This window comes from Oncorhynchus mykiss, chromosome 6 (genome assembly GCF_013265735.2).
Source record: "Oncorhynchus mykiss isolate Arlee chromosome 6, USDA_OmykA_1.1, whole genome shotgun sequence".
In the NCBI taxonomy this organism is placed as follows: domain Eukaryota; kingdom Metazoa; phylum Chordata; class Actinopteri; order Salmoniformes; family Salmonidae; genus Oncorhynchus; species Oncorhynchus mykiss.
The window spans coordinates 98425582-98443930 of record NC_048570.1 but is presented as its reverse complement, the minus strand read 5'-3'; the positions used below and the strand labels follow the sequence as shown (position 1 = coordinate 98443930).

At 47.2% G+C, this 18349-nt stretch overlaps 1 protein-coding gene across 3 annotated transcripts in view; it reads right to left on the bottom strand.

The window, feature by feature from the left end:
• The window catches only part of hsd11b2 (hydroxysteroid (11-beta) dehydrogenase 2), a 51720-nt gene extending 44346 nt beyond the window's left edge, over nucleotides 1–7374 (bottom strand). For 2 of the 3 annotated variants that reach the window (XM_036979103.1, XM_036979101.1), the window contains exon 1: nucleotides 6820–7374. In XM_036979103.1, coding sequence (XP_036834998.1) covers nucleotides 6820–7087 — 268 coding nt within the window. In that variant the 5' untranslated portion in view covers nucleotides 7088–7374. 3 annotated transcript variants of the gene reach the window in all.
• Nucleotides 7375–18349: the final 10975 nt, after the last annotated feature.

Here is an 18349-nt window from a genome sequence, read left to right as displayed (position 1 = left end):
AACTAAGCTGACCCATGGGGTGAGGTGTGTGGGGTTTAGGTAGGAGGAGGTTTGGGAGGGAGTGATTTGAGGAGGGGTTTAGTGGTGGGTTAAGGTCTGGTTACTATACCACCAGACAACCTCATTATGGCGCTAGATAATCTCTCGGTGGGACTGGGTTTACCCATGGCGTGAGCTTTGTAATACTCTGGCACAGCACCAGTAGACCTGCCCTCTTTAACCATCCAGCCACCCACCTACCCACTGCAGAGCCCCTGTGCCCTCTCTGCCCTAGACAATACTAGAAGCAAAATGGTGAGATTCTGGGCTTGGTAGCATACAGTAAAGACCTGCTTCACTCCCTCCCTCCCTCCCTCCCTCCCTCCCTCCCTCCCTCCCTCCCTCCCTCCCTCCCTCCCATCCAGGCCATGTTCCCCTGCGCCTTGGCAGTCTTATACAATACTATACCTATGGGACACACCCAATACTGGGCATGGAACCAACAGCTGCATTTCAATCCCATGACATGGATTGAATCGAGCCCGATCACCCAACATTGGGGTTGGTACCACACCGTGAAGACATGTCTAGGTAGAAATCACATAACTCTATACAAGGTACTTTTTTTTGGGGGGGGGGTCCAATACAACAACAAAAGAGTCAAAGTCGTTTTCAGTTTCAAATGTCTTGAAAGTCACGTCACACGGAGGAGAGAACACACAGATGTAACCATTATTGTGGTCTTGTATTCTCTCCTTGAGGTCCGTGTCTGTTGGCAGCTGTGTTTTCTAACAGGTCTACCTCAGACTATACCAGTGGCCCAAGGTTTAAGAGATAAGGCATTGAGATCAATTGTTCCAGCGAGCATCCCAAATTTGTACCCCATGTAAAGTGCAGTACTTTTGACCGGAGACCAGACACCAGAAACTATGTACAGTAGGTAATATGGGTGTGTTGATGTGCAGTCGATCGTCAAACGCAGGATTTATATAGGTCACAGGCTGAGGAGAGTGTTTACTTTGCTAAGAGTTACCGTGTAACTGATTAATTCTCTCTCTATCTCTCTCACTCTCTCTGGGCCAAATCAAAGGAATTCACTCTCCTGTGTGGGAGGTTGTTGACGTTTATACATGCCTTTGTCTAAAGTCCAACATAGAGAGAGAAAGAGGGAGAAAGTTAGAGAGAGAAAGAGAGAGAGAAAGAAAGAGAATGTTAGAGAGAGAGTGAGAGTGTGTTAGAGAGAAGAGAGAGAGAAAGAGAGGGGGAGGCAGAGAGAGAGAGAGAGACAAGGAGAGAGAGAGAGAGAGAGAGAGAGGGGGAGAGAGAGAGAGTGAGAGAGAGAGAGCGAGAGACTAAACTACAGCAGCTAAACTACAACGGCTTAACTACTGTAAGGTAGCGGCACCGTTGTCTCGTTACAACTTCTTCTCCTGACTCTCGTCCCGTTACGAAAATATAGTACAACATCCTCACGTTTTTATATCTTTGTCAAAATACATTTTTGGCTTCTATTTTTGCCATGAGCCCAAGTCACCACACCAAACTGGCACCCCCTGTAGCTTCTGCAACATATCACATTACACTGCCTGAATGATCCCAAGTCACCACACCAAACTGGCACCCCCTGTAGCTTCTGCAACATATCACATTACACTGCCTGAATGATCCCAAGTCACCACACCAAACTGGCACCCCCTGTAGCTTCTGTAGCATATCACATTGCACCGCCTGAATGATCCCAAGTCACCACACCAAACTGGCACCCCCTGTAGCTTCTGCAACATATCACATTACACCGCCTGAATGATCCCAAGTCACCACACTAAACTGGCACCCCCTGTAGCTTCTGCAACATATCACATTACACCGCCTGAATGATCCCAAGTCACCACACCAAACTGGCACCCCCTGTAGCTTCTGTAGCATATCACATTACACCGCCTGAATGATCCCAAGTCACCACACCAAACTGGCACCCCCTGTAGCTTCTGTAGCATATCACATTACACCGCCTGAATGATCCCAAGTCACCACACCAAACTGGCACCCCCTGTAGCTTCTGTAGCATATCACATTACACCGCCTGAATGATCCCAAGTCACCACACTAAACTGGCACCCCCTGTAGCTTCTGCAACATATCACATTACACCGCCTGAATGATCCCAAGTCACCACACCAAACTGGCACCCCCTGTAGCTTCTGTAGCACATTACTATTATTATCACATTACACCGCCTGAAGGTCAGGGATAGGCTGCAGGGGTGTAGACAGCATCAGATTAACCAGAGGAGCTCCTAAACCTCTGTACAGTCAGATGACCCATCTTTATTCAGGCCTCTTTTAACTGGCTTCTCTGGCAGGAAGGGCGGGGTTAAGGTTAAGCACCATTGGTCCAAGTGGATCAGCATGGACACATGGACATTCTGTTCTGTACTGTACCACGCTGGATGAAGACACACACACTCACACTCTCTCACACTCTCTCTCTCTCTCACACACACACACACACACACACACACACACACACACACACACACACACACACACACACACACACACACACACACACACACACACACACACACACACGCACACGCACACGGGGCTGCTGAGGGGAGGAAGGCTCAAAATAATGGCTGGAATGGAGTGAATGGAATGGTGTCAAACACATGGAAACCATGGAAACCACGTGTTTGATTAGCTCGAAACACATGTGTCGTGGGTTTCATAACCACGTCTATAACAAATCAATACTGCTGAGACAGGAGCAAGGAATTCATTCAGCCATTTATCTAGAAGGTAATCATCTACAACACATGCAAATCCCCTTGATGACTGTGAGGCCCTAGCTGGGTCAGGGACCACTCACTACGGCTGGGTCAGGGACCACTCACTACGGCTGGGTCAGGGACCACTCACTACGGCTGGGCCAGGGACCACTCACTACAGCTGGGTCAGGGACCACTCACTACGGCTGGGTCAGGGACCACTCATGATTGGTGAGTCAGAGACCACTCAATACGGCTGGGTCAGGGACCACTCACTACGGCTGAGTCAGGGACCACTCACTACGGCTGAGTCAGGGACCACTCACTACGGCTGGGTCAGGGACCACTCACTACGGCTGAGTCAGGGACCACTCACTACGGCTGAGTCAGGGACCACTCACTACGGAGGGGTCAGGGACCACTCACTACGGCTGAGTCAGGGACCACTCACTACGGAGGGGTCAGGGACCACTCACTACGGCTGGGTCAGGGACCACTCACTACGGCTGGGTCAGGGACCACTCACTACGGCTGGGTCAGGGACCACTCATGATTGGTGGGTCAGGGACCACTCACTACGGCTGGGTCAGGGACCACTCACTACGGCTGAGTCAGGGACCACTCACTACGGCTGGGCCAGGGACCACTCACTACGGCTGAGTCAGGGACCACTCACTACGGCTGAGTCAGGGACCACTCACTACGGCTGGGTCAGGGACCACTCACTACGGCTGAGTCAGGGACCACTCACTACGGAGGGGCCAGGGACCACTCACTACGGCTGGGTCAGGGACCACTCACTACGGCTGGGCCAGGGACCACTCACTACGGCTGAGTCAGGGACCACTCACTACGGCTGAGTCAGGGACCACTCACTACGGCTGAGTCAGGGACCACTCACTACGGCTGGGTCAGGGACCACTCACTACGGCTGGGCCAGGGACCACTCACTACGTCTGAGTCAGGGACCACTCACTACGGCTGGGTCAGGGACCACTCACTACGGCTGGGTCAGGGACCACTCACTACGGCTGAGTCAGGGACCACTCACCTCAGTGTTCCCCTGGTCTGTTGAGTTAGTCACCTCAGAGGAAACTGGTCTGTTGAGTCAGTCACCTCAGTGTTCTCCTGGTCTGTTGAGTCAGTCACCTCAGTGTTCTCCTGGTTTGATGAGCCAGTCACCTCAGTGTTCTCCTGGTCTGTTGAGTCAGTCACCTCAGTGTTCTCCTGGTTTGATGAGCCAGTCACCTCAGTGGTCTCCTGGTCTGTTGAGTCAGTCACCCCAGTGTTCTCCTGGTTTGATGATCCAGTCACCTCAGTGTTCTCCTGGTCTGTTGAGTCAGTCACCTCAGTGTTCTCCTGCTCAACTGCGTGAAAATATATATTTTTCTTTTTGTAATGTCTCTCTCTCTTTAAGTCGTTGAAGTTTTCTCTGAGCTCTTTTTGGTTCTGCAGGCTCATTCAATGTGGCTCCAACAGGATATAGAAGCCTGATGTCTCACCATGACCTTCCACCGGGGTATAGAAGCCTGATGTCTCACCATGTCCTTCCACCGGGGTATAGAAGCCTGATGTCCCACCATGTCCTTCCACCAGGATATAGAAGCCTGATGTCCCACCATGTCCTTCCACCAGCATATAGAAGCATGATGTCCCACTCTGTCACAGTGGAAGCCTGATGTCCCACTTTGCCACAGTGGAAACCTGATGTCCCACTTTGCCACAGCGGAAGCCTGATGTCCCACTCTGCCACAGCGGAAGCCTGATGTCCCACTCTGCCAGAGCGGAAGCCTGATGTCCCACTCTGCCAGAGCGGAAGCCTGATGTCCCACTCTGCCAGAGCGGAAGCCTGATGTCCCACTCGGCCACAGCGGAAGCCTGATGTCCCACTCGGCCACAGCGGAAGCCTGATGTCCCACTCTGCCACAGCGGAAGCCTGATGTCCCACTCTGCCAGAGCGGAAGCCTGATGTCCCACTCGGCCACAGCGGAAGCCTGATGTCCCACTCGGCCACAGCGGAAGCCTGATGTCCCACTCTGCCACAGCGGAAGCCTGATGTCTCACTCGGCCACAGCGGAAGCCTGATGTCCCACTCGGCCACAGCGGAAGCCTGATGTCCCACTCGGCCACAGCGGAAGCCTGATGTCCCACTCGGCCACAGCGGAAGCCTGATGTCCCACTCTGCCACAGCGGAAGCCTGATGTCCCACTCTGCCACAGCGGAAGCCTGATGTCCCACTCTGCCACAGCGGAAGCCTGATGTCCCACTCGGCCACAGCGGAAGCCTGATGTCCCACTCGGCCACAGCGGAAGCCTGATGTCCCACTCTGCCACAGCGGAAGCGTTTGACTTGATTTCCCCCGTCTCTGATTTTCAGTTGCAAATTCTGTGCTCGTTTCCCCCCTGATGAACTCAACACTCTGAGCCTCTTTGGCATCTAGTTCCATGGGACACAAGGACTTCAACGGTCTTTCACTGACGTCAGAGGACTTTCAGTCGATAGTCTCCTTTTGTGTAGCTTCACTCCGTAGCCCACATACCAGTCTGTCTCTAATGGTGTCACTTAGAAAGTCATTCAACTCAGCGCAGCAGAAAACAGTGCAAATAGTACAACACCTCGTACACAATGGATACCATTCCATTTATTCCATTCCAGCCATTACGATGAGCCCTCGGTACTCCCCAATTAAGGTCTCACCAGCCCGCCTGTGCACCACCACCACAGTGCTATTACAACGACTTATACATAACATTGCTTAACCCACTTACATAATCATTGTATATTATTTTCTACCACAAGGTTTATTTCAATAACTGAAAACTTTTAACCTTTTTAAATACGCTTGATTGTTGTCTACGGTGGAACAACACAAACAGACGTGATTAGCTAAATGTTGCTATAGATTTAATAGTGTTTAGAGAGTCTTAAGGTAACGCGTTAACGTTTTGTTGAAACAGCTCTACCACCATAGTGTTCTGCATTATCACTCTAGTGGGTCAACATTATCACTGTAGTGTTCTGCATTACGACCGTAGTGGTCAGCATTATCACCGTAGTGTTCTGCATTACCACCATAGTGTTCTGCACTATCACCGTAGTGTTCTGCATTACCACCATAGTGGTCAGCATTATCACCATAGTGTTCTGCATTACCACCATAGTGTTCTGCATTACCACCATAGTGGTCAGCATTATCACCATAGTGTTCTGCACTATCACCGTAGTGTTCTGCATTACCACCATAGTGGTCAGCATTATCACCATAGTGTTCTGCACTATCACCGTAGTGTTATGCATTGTAACGGTAGTGGGCTGCATTATCACTGTACTGTTATGCGTTATCACTTTGGTGTTCTGCATTATCACTGCAGTGTTATGCACTGTCACCATAGTGTTCCGCATTATCATTGTGGTGTTCTACATTATCACTGTGGTGTTCTACATTATCACTTGAGAGTTACCGCATTATCAATTTAGAGTTTGACATTATCACTGTAGTGTGCTGCATTATCACTGTGGTGTTAAACATTATCGGGGCTTTATCAGACTTTACACTCCTGCGTGTATCTATTGGCTTCTGTTGACATCGTTATTTAACCAGGTAAATCATAGAGAACACTTTTTCCACATCACTGTCTTTTTTCCACATCACTGTCATAATAATGATTTCTAACAAGTTACTGGCTCAAATCAGTAGTGGAGTACAACAGGTGTCACCTATCTCTGCCTGTCCTACTGAAACTTAGACAGGCTGGAGCTTCTACCTATCACTATGTGACTGACTCCCTAACTGAGAGAGAGAAGGAGAGAGAGAGAGAGACAGAGACAGACAGAGAGAGACAGAGAGACAGAGGTGCATTTGTTCCAGAGAAGAACAGAGCAACAAAATGCAACATTGTTGCAACAACCAAGCAGACTCACACACACACAGTCAGTACAGGGAAAAGAGAGAGCAAGATGGAGAGATAGACAGAGAAACAGAGAGGTGCTTCAGAGATGACCAGACCTGACAGAGCAGAATAGTACAGAGCAGATCAAGTAAGAGCTTCTGGGTAGTCCTTGTTCCTTACCTGTGATGAAGACAGCCTTGCCCTGGACAGGCAGAGTGGGTGCTGGGGCTGTCCTGACAGAGTATAGACAGCAGGCGAGGCAGAGGGCAGCCAACACCAGGACAGCAGGCACACAGAAGAACCACAGCCTCTCCACTAGTAAGGTGACCCCCAGCCAGGCCACCACGGTCGGGGCCGCGCTGACGTGGGACGCCAGGACCTTCTTCATGGCCCCTCCAACAAACGCAGACATCACCCCCATGTAGATCCAGTCTATGTAGTCTTCCATTGGCTGGAAGGAAGCACGAGCAGAGGGAGTTGAGTTGTCTCAGTTCCTCTCAGTTCTCAGCACTGCAACTCTGTCTGTCTGTCTCTCTCTCTCTATCTCTCTGTCTTTCTATCTCTCTCTCTGTGCTGCTGTGTGTCCCTCTCTAAATGTGTGGTGTCAGATCAGAGAGTAACAGAGTGGTTGAAGGAAAGCCAGTGCAGTACAGACTCAGCTCTCTCTCTCTCTCTCTCTCTCTCTCTCTCTCTCTCTCTCTGTGTCTCTCTCTCTGTGTCTCTCTCTCTCTCCCTCTCTCTTCCTCTCTCTCTCTCAATCGTGTATATATAGACCAAGCTGCTGGGGGGGAGGGACTACACTAGCATGGATCTAATCGGTGCCCAATGACCAAAGTTTTACTGCAGTTTAAGGCAGACCCCCCTTCACCCTCCACCTCTCTTTCTCACACACATACACACGCTCTCTCTGTCACTCACTCACACAAGCACTCTCTCTCTCTCTCTCTCTCTCTCTCTTTTTTTCTCTCTCTCTCTCTCTCTCTCTCTCTCTCTCTCTCTCTCAATACAATTCAATTCAAGGGGGGATTTATTGGCATGGGAAACATATGTTAACCTTGCCAAAGCCAGTGCAGTACAGACTCAGCTCTCTCTCTCTCTCTCTCTCTCTCTCTCTGACTCTCTCTCTGTCTCTCTCTCTCTCTCTCACTCTTTCACTCTCTTTCTCTCTCTCTTTCACTCTCTCTCTTTCTCTCTGTCTCTCTAACTTTCTCTCTCTCTTTCTTTCTTTCTCTCTCACTCTCTCTCTCTCTCACACACAGACACAGACACACACACACACACACACACACACACACACACACACACACACACACACACACACACACACACACACAGTTTAGCTGCTGTGTTCTTATGGGTTGTAGCTAAAGGTAATGTTTAAAGCAAGTGAAGTAGAAAATATACAAAGGTGAAATAAAGAATAAGAAGTTAACAGTAAACATTATACTCACAGAAGATTCAAAAAGAATAAAGACATTACAAATGTCATATCATGTATATATACAGTGTTGTAACAATGTACAAATGGTTAAAGTACACAAGGGAAAATAAATCAACATAAATATGGGTTGTATTTACAATGGTGTTTGTGTTCCACTGGTCAACCCTTTACCCATGACAACGGATCACAAATCTTGCTGCTGTGATTTCACTTCGCAATATTTATGCCTGGCAGATATGTGAGTTTATCAACGTTCGATATATATATATATATTTTTTTTATTTACAAATTCTTTGTGCGTCTGTGTGATCTGTGATGAAATGTGTGTCCACAGATGAGGTCATATATTTGACCGGAGTGCAGCTCAGTTTCCACCTCATCCTGTGGACAGGAGGTTGACACAGTGTGTCTTAATATTGGGTCAGGTATTCTGCCTGTCACGGTTTACTCGGTGAGAAGGAGAGTCGGACCAAAATGCAGCGTGTCGATTGCGATTCACGTTTAATGAAAAAAACACACTAAACACTAAACACCACAAAACAATAAACGTAACGAAAACCGAAACAGCCTAATACTTGTGTACATACACACAGAACAAGGACATCAAGACACTAAGGACAATCACCCACAAAACCCAACACCAAACAGGCTACCTAAATATGGGTTCCCAATCAGAGACAATGACGAACACCTGCCTCTGATTGAGAACCATATCAGGCCAAACATAGAACTAGACAAACTAGACATGTAACATAGAATGCCCACTCAGATCACACCCTGACCAACCAAAACATAGAAATATACAAAGTAAACTATGGTCAGGGTGTGACACTGCCACTGTGTACTCTCTGTTTAGGGCAAGATAGCGATAGGGGGGGGGGGGGGGGGGGGGGTGCTTTCTCATAATTAGTTTGGGTCTAATGGTGTTTGCTGTCTTACTAAGCTGTATGTAATTGTTTTAATGAAAAGGTCTTACCAAGGAACATGTTGCTATTTCGTTTGGAATTTTAAGTGTTAAAAATATGAACAAATTATTTAATTAACATTTTTTATTGGCCTTACTGCTATTAGCCAATAGAAACACATGGAATAACAGATAGTCCTTACTGCTATTAGCCAATAGAAACACATTGAATAACAGATAGTCCTTACTGCTATTAGCCCATAGAAACACATTGAATAACAGATAGTCCTTACTGCTATTAGCCAATAGAAACTCATTGAATAACAGATAGTCCTTACTGCTATTAGCCCATAGAAACACATTGAATAACAGATAGTCCTTACTGCTATTAGCCAATAGAAACACATGGAATAACAGATAGTCCTTACTGCTATTAGCCAATAGAAACTCATTGAATAACAGATAGTCCTTACTGCTATTAGCCCATAGAAACACATTGAATAACAGATAGTCCTTACTGCTATTAGCCAATAGAAACACATTGAACAACAGATAGTCCTTACTGCTATTAGCCAATAGAAACACATTGAACAACAGATAGTCCTTACTGCTATTAGCCAATAGAAACACATTGAATAACAGTTAGTCCCTTACTGCTATTAGCCAATAGAAACACATTGAACAACAGATAGTCCCTTACTGCTATTAGCCAATAGAAACACATTGAACAACAGATAGTCCTTACTGCTATTAGCCAATAGAAACACATTGAATAACAGATAGTCCCCTCCCAAAAACAAACAAAAGGAAGTTTGTTCCGAAGTGTCTTATATCTGAGAAATACAAGAAAGATCAGGAAATAAATATATATATTTTTTATATTATATATATATATTTTTTTAACATGTATTTAACTCCTTATTTTTAAAACTAAACCGTGTCCATATATACTTTAAATATAACCGGGGAACTTCAGATACAACCGGTACCGGGGAACTTCAGATACTACCGGTACCGGGGAACTTCAGATACTACCGGTACCGGGGAACTTCAAATATAACCGTTACCGGGGAACTTCAGATACTACCTGTACCGGGGAACTTCAGATACAACCGGTACCGGGGAACTTCAGATACAACCGGTACCGGGGAACTTCAAATATAACCGTTACCGGGGAACTTCAGATACAACCGGTACCGGGGAACTTCAGATACTACCGGTACCGGGGAACTTCAGATACTACCGGTACCGGGGAACTTCAGATACTACCGGTACCGGGGAACTTCAAATATAACCGTTACGGGGAACTTCAGATACTACCTGTACCGGGGAACTTCAGATACAACCGGTACCGGGGAACTTCAGATACAACCGGTACCAGGGAACTTCAGATACTACCGGTACCGGGGAACTTCAGATACTACCGGTACCGGGGAACTTCAGATACTACCGGTACCGGGGAACTTCAGATACAACCGGTACCGGGGAACTTCAGATACTACCGGTACCGGGGAACTTCAGATACTACCGGTACCGGGGAACTTCAGATACTACCGGGTACCGGGGAACTTCAGATACTACCGATACCGGGGAACTTCAGATACTACCGGTACCGGGGAACTTCAGATACTACCGGTACCGGGGAACTTCAGATACTACCGGTACCGGGGAACTTCAGATACAACCGTTACCGGGGAACTTCAGATACAACCGGTACCGGGGAACTTCAGATACAACCGTTACCGGGGAACTTCAGATACAACCGTTACCGGGGAACTTCAGATACAACCGTTACCGGGGAACTTCAGATACTACCGGTACCGGGGAACTTCAGATACTACCTGTACCGGGGAACTTCAGATACTACCGGTACCGGGGAACTTCAGATACAACCGGTACCGGGGAACTTCAGATACAACCGTTACCGGGGAACTTCAGATACAACCGGTACCGGGGAACTTCAGATACAACCGTTACCGGGGAACTTCAAATATAACCGTTACCGGGGAACTTCAGATACTACCGGTACCGGGGAACTTCAGATACAACCGGTACCGGGGAACTTCAGATACAACCGTTACCGGGGAACTTCAAATATAACCGTTACCGGGGAACTTCAGATACTACCGTTACCGGGGAACTTCAGATACTACCGGTACCGGGGAACTTCAAATATAACCGTTACCGGGGAACTTCAGATACAACCGGTACCGGGGAACTTCAAATATAACCGTTACCGGGGAACTTCAGATACAACCGGTACCGGGGAACTTCAGGTACAACCGTTACCGGGGAACTTCAGATACAACCGGTACCGGGGAACTTCAGATACAACCGTTACCGGGGAACTTCAAATATAACCGTTACCGGGGAACTTCAGATACAACCGGTACCGGGGAACTTCAGGTACAACCGTTACCGGGGAACTTCAGATACAACCGGTACCGGGGAACTTCAGATACTACCGGTACCGGGGAACTTCAGATACTACCGGTACCGGGGAACTTCAGATACTACCGGTACCGGGGAACTTCAAATATAACCGTTACCGGGGAACTTCAGATACAACCGGTACCGGGGAACTTCAAATATAACCGTTACCGGGGAACTTCAGATACTACCGGTACCGGGGAACTTCAGATACTACCGGTACCGGGGAACTTCAAATATAACCGTTACCGGGGAACTTCAGATACAACCGGTACCGGGGAACTTCAAATATAACCGTTACCGGGGAACTTCAGATACAACCGGTACCGGGGAACTTCAGATACTACCGGTGCCGGGGAACTTCAGATACTACCGGTACCGGGGAACTTCAGATACAACCGGTACCGGGGAACTTCAAATATAACCGTTACCGGGGAACTTCAGATACTACCGGTACCGGGGAACTTCAGATACAACCGGTACCGGGGAACTTCAAATATAACCGTTACCGGGGAACTTCAGATACTACCGTTACCGGGGAACTTCAGATACTACCGGTACCGGGGAACTTCAAATATAACCGTTACCGGGGAACTTCAGATACAACCGGTACCGGGGAACTTCAAATATAACCGTTACCGGGGAACTTCAGATACAACCGGTACCGGGGAACTTCAGGTACAACCGTTACCGGGGAACTTCAGAAACAACCGGTACCGGGGAACTTCAGATACAACCGTTACCGGGGAACTTCAAATATAACCGTTACCGGGGAACTTTAGATACAACCGGTACCGGGGAACTTCAGGTACAACCGTTACTGGGGAACTTCAGATACAACCGGTACTGGGGAACTTCAGATACTACCGGTACCGGGGAACTTCAGATACTACCGGTACCGGGGAACTTCAGATACTACCGGTACCGGGGAACTTCAAATATAACCGTTACCGGGGAACTTCAGATACAACCGGTACCGGGGAACTTCAAATATAACCGTTACCGGGGAACTTCAGATACAACCGGTACCGGGGAACTTCAGATACTACTGGTACCGGGGAACTTCAGATACTACCGGTACCGGGGAACTTCAGATACTACCGGTACCGGGGAACTTCAGATACTACCGGTACCGGGGAACTTCAGATACTACCGGTACCAGGGAACTTCAGATACTACCGGTACCGGGGAACTTCAGATACAACCGGGTACCGGGGAACTTCAGATACTACCGGTACCAGGGAACTCAGATACTACCTGTACCGGGGAACTTCAGATACAACCGGGTACCGGGGAACTTCAGATACTACCGGTACCAGGGAACTTCAGATACAGCCGGTACCGGGGAACTTCAGATACAACCGGGTACCGGGGAACTTCAGATACAACCGGGTACCGGGGAACTTCAGATACAGCCGGTACCAGGGAACTTCAGATACAACCGGGTACCGGGGAACTTCAGATACTACCGGTACCAGGGAACTTCAGATACAGCCGGTACCGGGGAACTTCAGATACTACCGGTACCAGGGAACTTCAGATACTACCGGTACCAGGGAACTTCAGATACTACCGGTACCGGGGAACTTCAGATACTACCGGTACCGGGGAACTTCAGATACTACCGGTACCGGGGAACTTCAGATACTACCGGTACCGGGGAACTTCAGATACTACCGGTACCAGGGAACTTCAGATACTACCGGTACCGGGGAACTTCAGATACTACCGGTACCAGGGAACTTCAGATACTACCGGTACCAGGGAACTTCAGATACTACCTGTACCGGGGAACTTCAGATACTACCGGTACCGGGGAACTTCAGATACTACCGGTACCGGGGAACTTCAGATACTACCGGTACCGGGGAACTTCAGATACTACCGGTACCGGGGAACTTCAGATACTACCGGTACCGGGGAACTTCAGATACTACCGGTACCGGGGAACTTCAGATACTACCGGTACCGGGGAACTTCAGATGAGTCTTGTGAAGCCATAACAACTGACATGTTCGTTTTCGTGAGAGTCTCACCTTTCCACAGAAGGGTCAGATCAGCGTGTCGCCCAAACTGGTCCTCCCCTTTATCCTCTGAGTTTTGTGAGGTGTGTGAGCTCAAAACAACTGACATGTACGTGTTCGTGAGAGTCTCACCTTCCCACAGAGGGGTCCGATTAGTGTGTAGCCCAAACTGTCGGGATGTTACAGACAGAAGTCGGCAGATCGGCTGTACCCGACTTCAGACGAGTCCTAAGACGCTTGTGGGGGGTCGTAAGAGCAACCCAGAGAACACCATCGTGTTCGTGGGAGTCTCATCTTTCTGGAGGGGCACAAGTTTGTGGTTTTCGGGATGTCTCATGGTCTGACAAACACCGCTATAGCTCTGTCACCTTTCACCTCAGACGAGGAAGTGTGTCATAGGCAGATGAGGAAGTGTGACATAGGCGGATGAGGAAGTGTGACATAGGCAGATGAGGAAGTGTGACATAGGCAGATGAGGAAGTGTGACATAGGCAGATGAGGAAGTGTGACATAGGCAAAATAATTGATTAAAACACACTGTTTTGCAATGAAGGTCTACAGTAGCCTCAACAGCACTCTGTAGGGTAGCACCATGGTGTAGCCAGAGGACAGCTAGTTTCCATCCTCCTCTGGCTACATTGACCTCAATACAAAACCTAGGAGGCTCATGGTTCTCACCCCCTTCCATAGACTTACAAAACTTAAGAACAGGAAGCACAGAAATAGATAGAACTGATCTACCGCTTCTTAGACTTTCAAGGAGAATGCCAGATCTATAACTCAAATTTGTATGTGAATTTAGTCAGGTCGCCCAAAAAGGGACATATTGCAGCTTTAATACTGAAACTTCCCCTTTAAATGATAAAATGACCTCATACCTATAGTGGTATCAGCCCTATAGTGGTATCAGTCCTATAGTAGTATCAGCCCAATACTGGTATAAGCCCTGTACTGGTATCAGCCCTATAGTGGTATCAGCCCTGTAGTGGTATCAGCCCTATACTGGTATCAGCCCTGTACTGGTCTCAGCCCTATACTGGTATCAGCCCTATACTGGTATCAGCCCTTTAGTGGTATCAGCCCTGTACTGGTATCAGCCCTATACTGGTATCAGCCCTATACTGGTATCAGCCCTTTAGTGGTATCAGCCCTGTACTGGTATCAGCCCTGTACTGGTATCAGCCCTATAGTGGAATCAGCCCTATAGTGGTATCGGCCCTATACTGGTATCAGCCCTGTACTGGTATCAGCCCTATACTGGTATCAGCCCTATGCTGGTATCAGCCCTATACTGGTATCAGCCCTAGACTGGTATCAGCCCTTTACTGGTATCAGCCCTATGCTGGTATCAGCCCTATACTGGTATCAGCCCTATAGTGGTATCAGCCCTATACTGGTATCAGCCCTATGCTGGTATCAGCCCTATACTGGTATCAGCCCTAAAGTGGCATCAGCCCTGTACTGGTATCAGCCCTATACTGGTATCAGCTTTATACTGGTATCAGCCCTATACTGGTATCAGCTTTATACTGGTATCAGCCCTATACTGGTATCAGCCCTATACTGGTATCAGCTCTGTACTGGTATCAGCCCTATAGTGGTATCAGCCCTGTACTGGTATCAGCCCTGTACTGGTATCAGCCCTATACTGGTATCAGCCCTGTAGTGGTATCAGCCCTGTACTGGTATCAACCTATAGTGGTATCAGCCCTGTACTGGTATCAGCCCTATACTGGTGTCAGCCCTATACTGGTATCAGCCCTATACTGGTATCAGCCCTGTACTGGTATCAGCCCTACGCTGGTATCAGCCCTATGCTGGTATCAGCCCTATACTGGTATCAGCCCTATACTGGTGTCAGCCCTATACTGGTATCAGCCCTGTAGTGGTATCAGCCCTATGCTGGTATCAGCCCTATACTGGTATCAGCCCTATACTGGTGTCAGCCCTATACTGGTATCAGCCCTGTAGTGGTATCAGCCCTATGCTGGTATCAGCCCTATACTGGTATCAGCCCTATAGTGGTATCAGCCCTATGCTGGTATCAGCCCTATACTGGTATCAGCCCTATAGTGGTATCAGCCCTATACTGGTATCAGCCCTATACTGGTATCAGCCCTATAGTGGTATCAGCCCTATGCTGTATTAGGGCCCTTCTACGATGAGCTGGAACGGGACAAAGCTAAATGACAAGTAACATAATATTCAATTACAGCCACATGCTGAAACTTGAAATGAGAGAGACAGTATATTATCTCCTTCACTTGCCTAGCCAAAGTTAACATATGTTTCCCCATGCCAATAAAGCCCCTTGAATTGAATTGAACTGAGAGATGGAGAGAGAGAGAGAGAGAGAGAGAGAGAGAGAGAGAGAGAGAGAGAGAGGGGAGAGAGAGAGAGAGAGAGGGGAGAGAGGGAGAGAGAGAGAGAGAGAGAGAGAGAGAGAGAGAGAAGGAGATAGAAGGAGAGGAGAGAGAGAGAGAGAGAGAGAGAGGTCTTGGAGGTATCCCAAATTAAATGATAAAATATACAGACCACAATTTCCAGTTTGCTAAACTTAAACTCTTTAACATCGTCCTTAGCTCTGGCATCTTCCCCAATATTTGGAACCAAGGACCGATCACCTCAATACACAAAAGTGGAGACAAATTTGACCCCAATAACTACCGTGGGAAACGCATCAACAGCAACCTTGGGAAAATCCTCTGCATTATCATTAACAACAGACTCGTACATTTCCTCAGTGAAAACAATGCACTGAGCACACGTCAAATTGGCTTTTTACCAAATTACCGTACGACAGACCACATATTCACCCTGCACAGCCTAAATGATAAACAAACAAACAAACAAGCTTTTGACTCAATTTGACATGAGGGTCTTCTATACAAACTGATGGAAAGTGGTGTTGGGGGGGAGGGAAACACACTACGTTATAAAATCCATGTACACAAACAACAAGTGTGTGGTTAAAATAGGCCAAGATTCACCTTCCAACAGGACAACGACCCTAAGCACACAGCCAAGACAGCGCAGGAGTGGCTTCGGGACAAGTCTCTGAATGTCCTTGAGTGGCCCAGCCAGAGCCCGGACTTGAACCCAATCGAACATCTTTGGAGAGACCTGAAAATCGCTGTGCAACAATGCTCCCCCATCCAACCTGACAGAGCTTGAGAGGATCTGCAGAGAACAATGGGAGAAACTCCCCAAATACAGGTGTGCCAAGCTTGTAGCGTCATACCCAAGAAGAGTCAAGGCTGTAATCGATGCCAAAGGTGCTTCAACAAAGTACTGAGTACAGGGTCTCAATAATTATGGAAATGTGATATTATTATTTGTAATAAATTAACAAAACATTCCAAAAACTATTTTTGGGCTTTTTTATTTTGGGGTTTGATGAGGGGGGGGGGGGGGGGGGGGGGGCAATTTAATACATTTCAGAGTAAGACTGTAACCATGTAGAAAAGTTAATAATGGGTTTGAATACTGTCCAAAGGCACTGTACATGGCCATACTATAAACATTAATAAGGGGATTGAATACTGTCCAAAGGCACTGTACATAGCCATACTATAAACATTAATAAGGGGGTTGAATACTGTCCAAAGGCACTGTACATGGCCATACTATAAACATTAATAAGGGGGTTGAATACTTTCCAAAGGCACTGTACATGGCCATACTATAAACATTAATAAGGGGTTGAATACTGTCCAAAGGCACTGTACATGGCCATACTATAAACATTAATAAGGGGGTTGAATACTGTCCAAAGGCACTGTACATGGCCATACTATAAACATTAATAAGGGGGTTGAATACTGTCCAAAGGCACTGTACATGGCCATACTATAAACATTAATAAGGGGTTGAATACTGTCCAAAGGCACTGTACATGGCCATACTATAAACATTAATAAGGGGTTGAATACTGTCCAAAGGCACTGTACATGGCCATGCTATAAACATTAATAAGGGGGTTGAATACTGTCCAAAGGCACTGTACATGGCCATACTATAAACATTAATAAGGGGTTGAATACTGTCCAAAGGCACTGTACATGGCCATACTATAAACATTAATAAGGGGTTGAATACTGTCCAAAGGCACTGTACATGGCCATACTATCACATTAATAAGGGGTTTGAATACTGTCCAAAGGCACTGTACATGGCCATACTATCACATTAATAAGGGGTTTGAATACTGTCCAAAGGCACTGTACATGGCCATACTATAAACATTAATAAGGGGGTTGAATACTGTCCAAAGGCACTGTACATGGCCATACTATAAACATTAATAAGGGGGTTGAATACTGTCCAAAGGCACTGTACATGGCCATACTATAAACATTAATAAGGGGGTTGAATACTGTCCAAAGGCACTGTACATGGCCATACTATAAACATTAATAAGGGGGTTGAATACTGTCCAAAGGCACTGTACATAGCCATACTATAAACATTAATAAGGGGGTTGAATACTGTCCAAAGGCACTGTACATAGCCATACTATAAACATTAATAAGGGGGTTGAATACTGTCCAAAGGCACTGTACATAGCCATACTATAAACATTAATAAGGGGGTTGAATACTTTCCAAAGGCACTGTACATGGCCATACTATAAACATTAATAAGGGGGTTGAATACTTTCCAAAGGCACTGTACATAGCCATACTATAAACATTAATAAGGGGGTTGAATACTGTCCAAAGGCACTGTACATAGCCATGCTATAAACATTAATAAGGGGGTTGAATACTGTCCAAAGGCACTGTACATGGTCATACTATAAACATTAATAAGGGGGTTGAATACTTTCCAAAGGCACTGTACATAGCCATACTATAAACATTAATAAGGGGGTTGAATACTGTCCAAAGGCACTGTACATAGCCATACTAT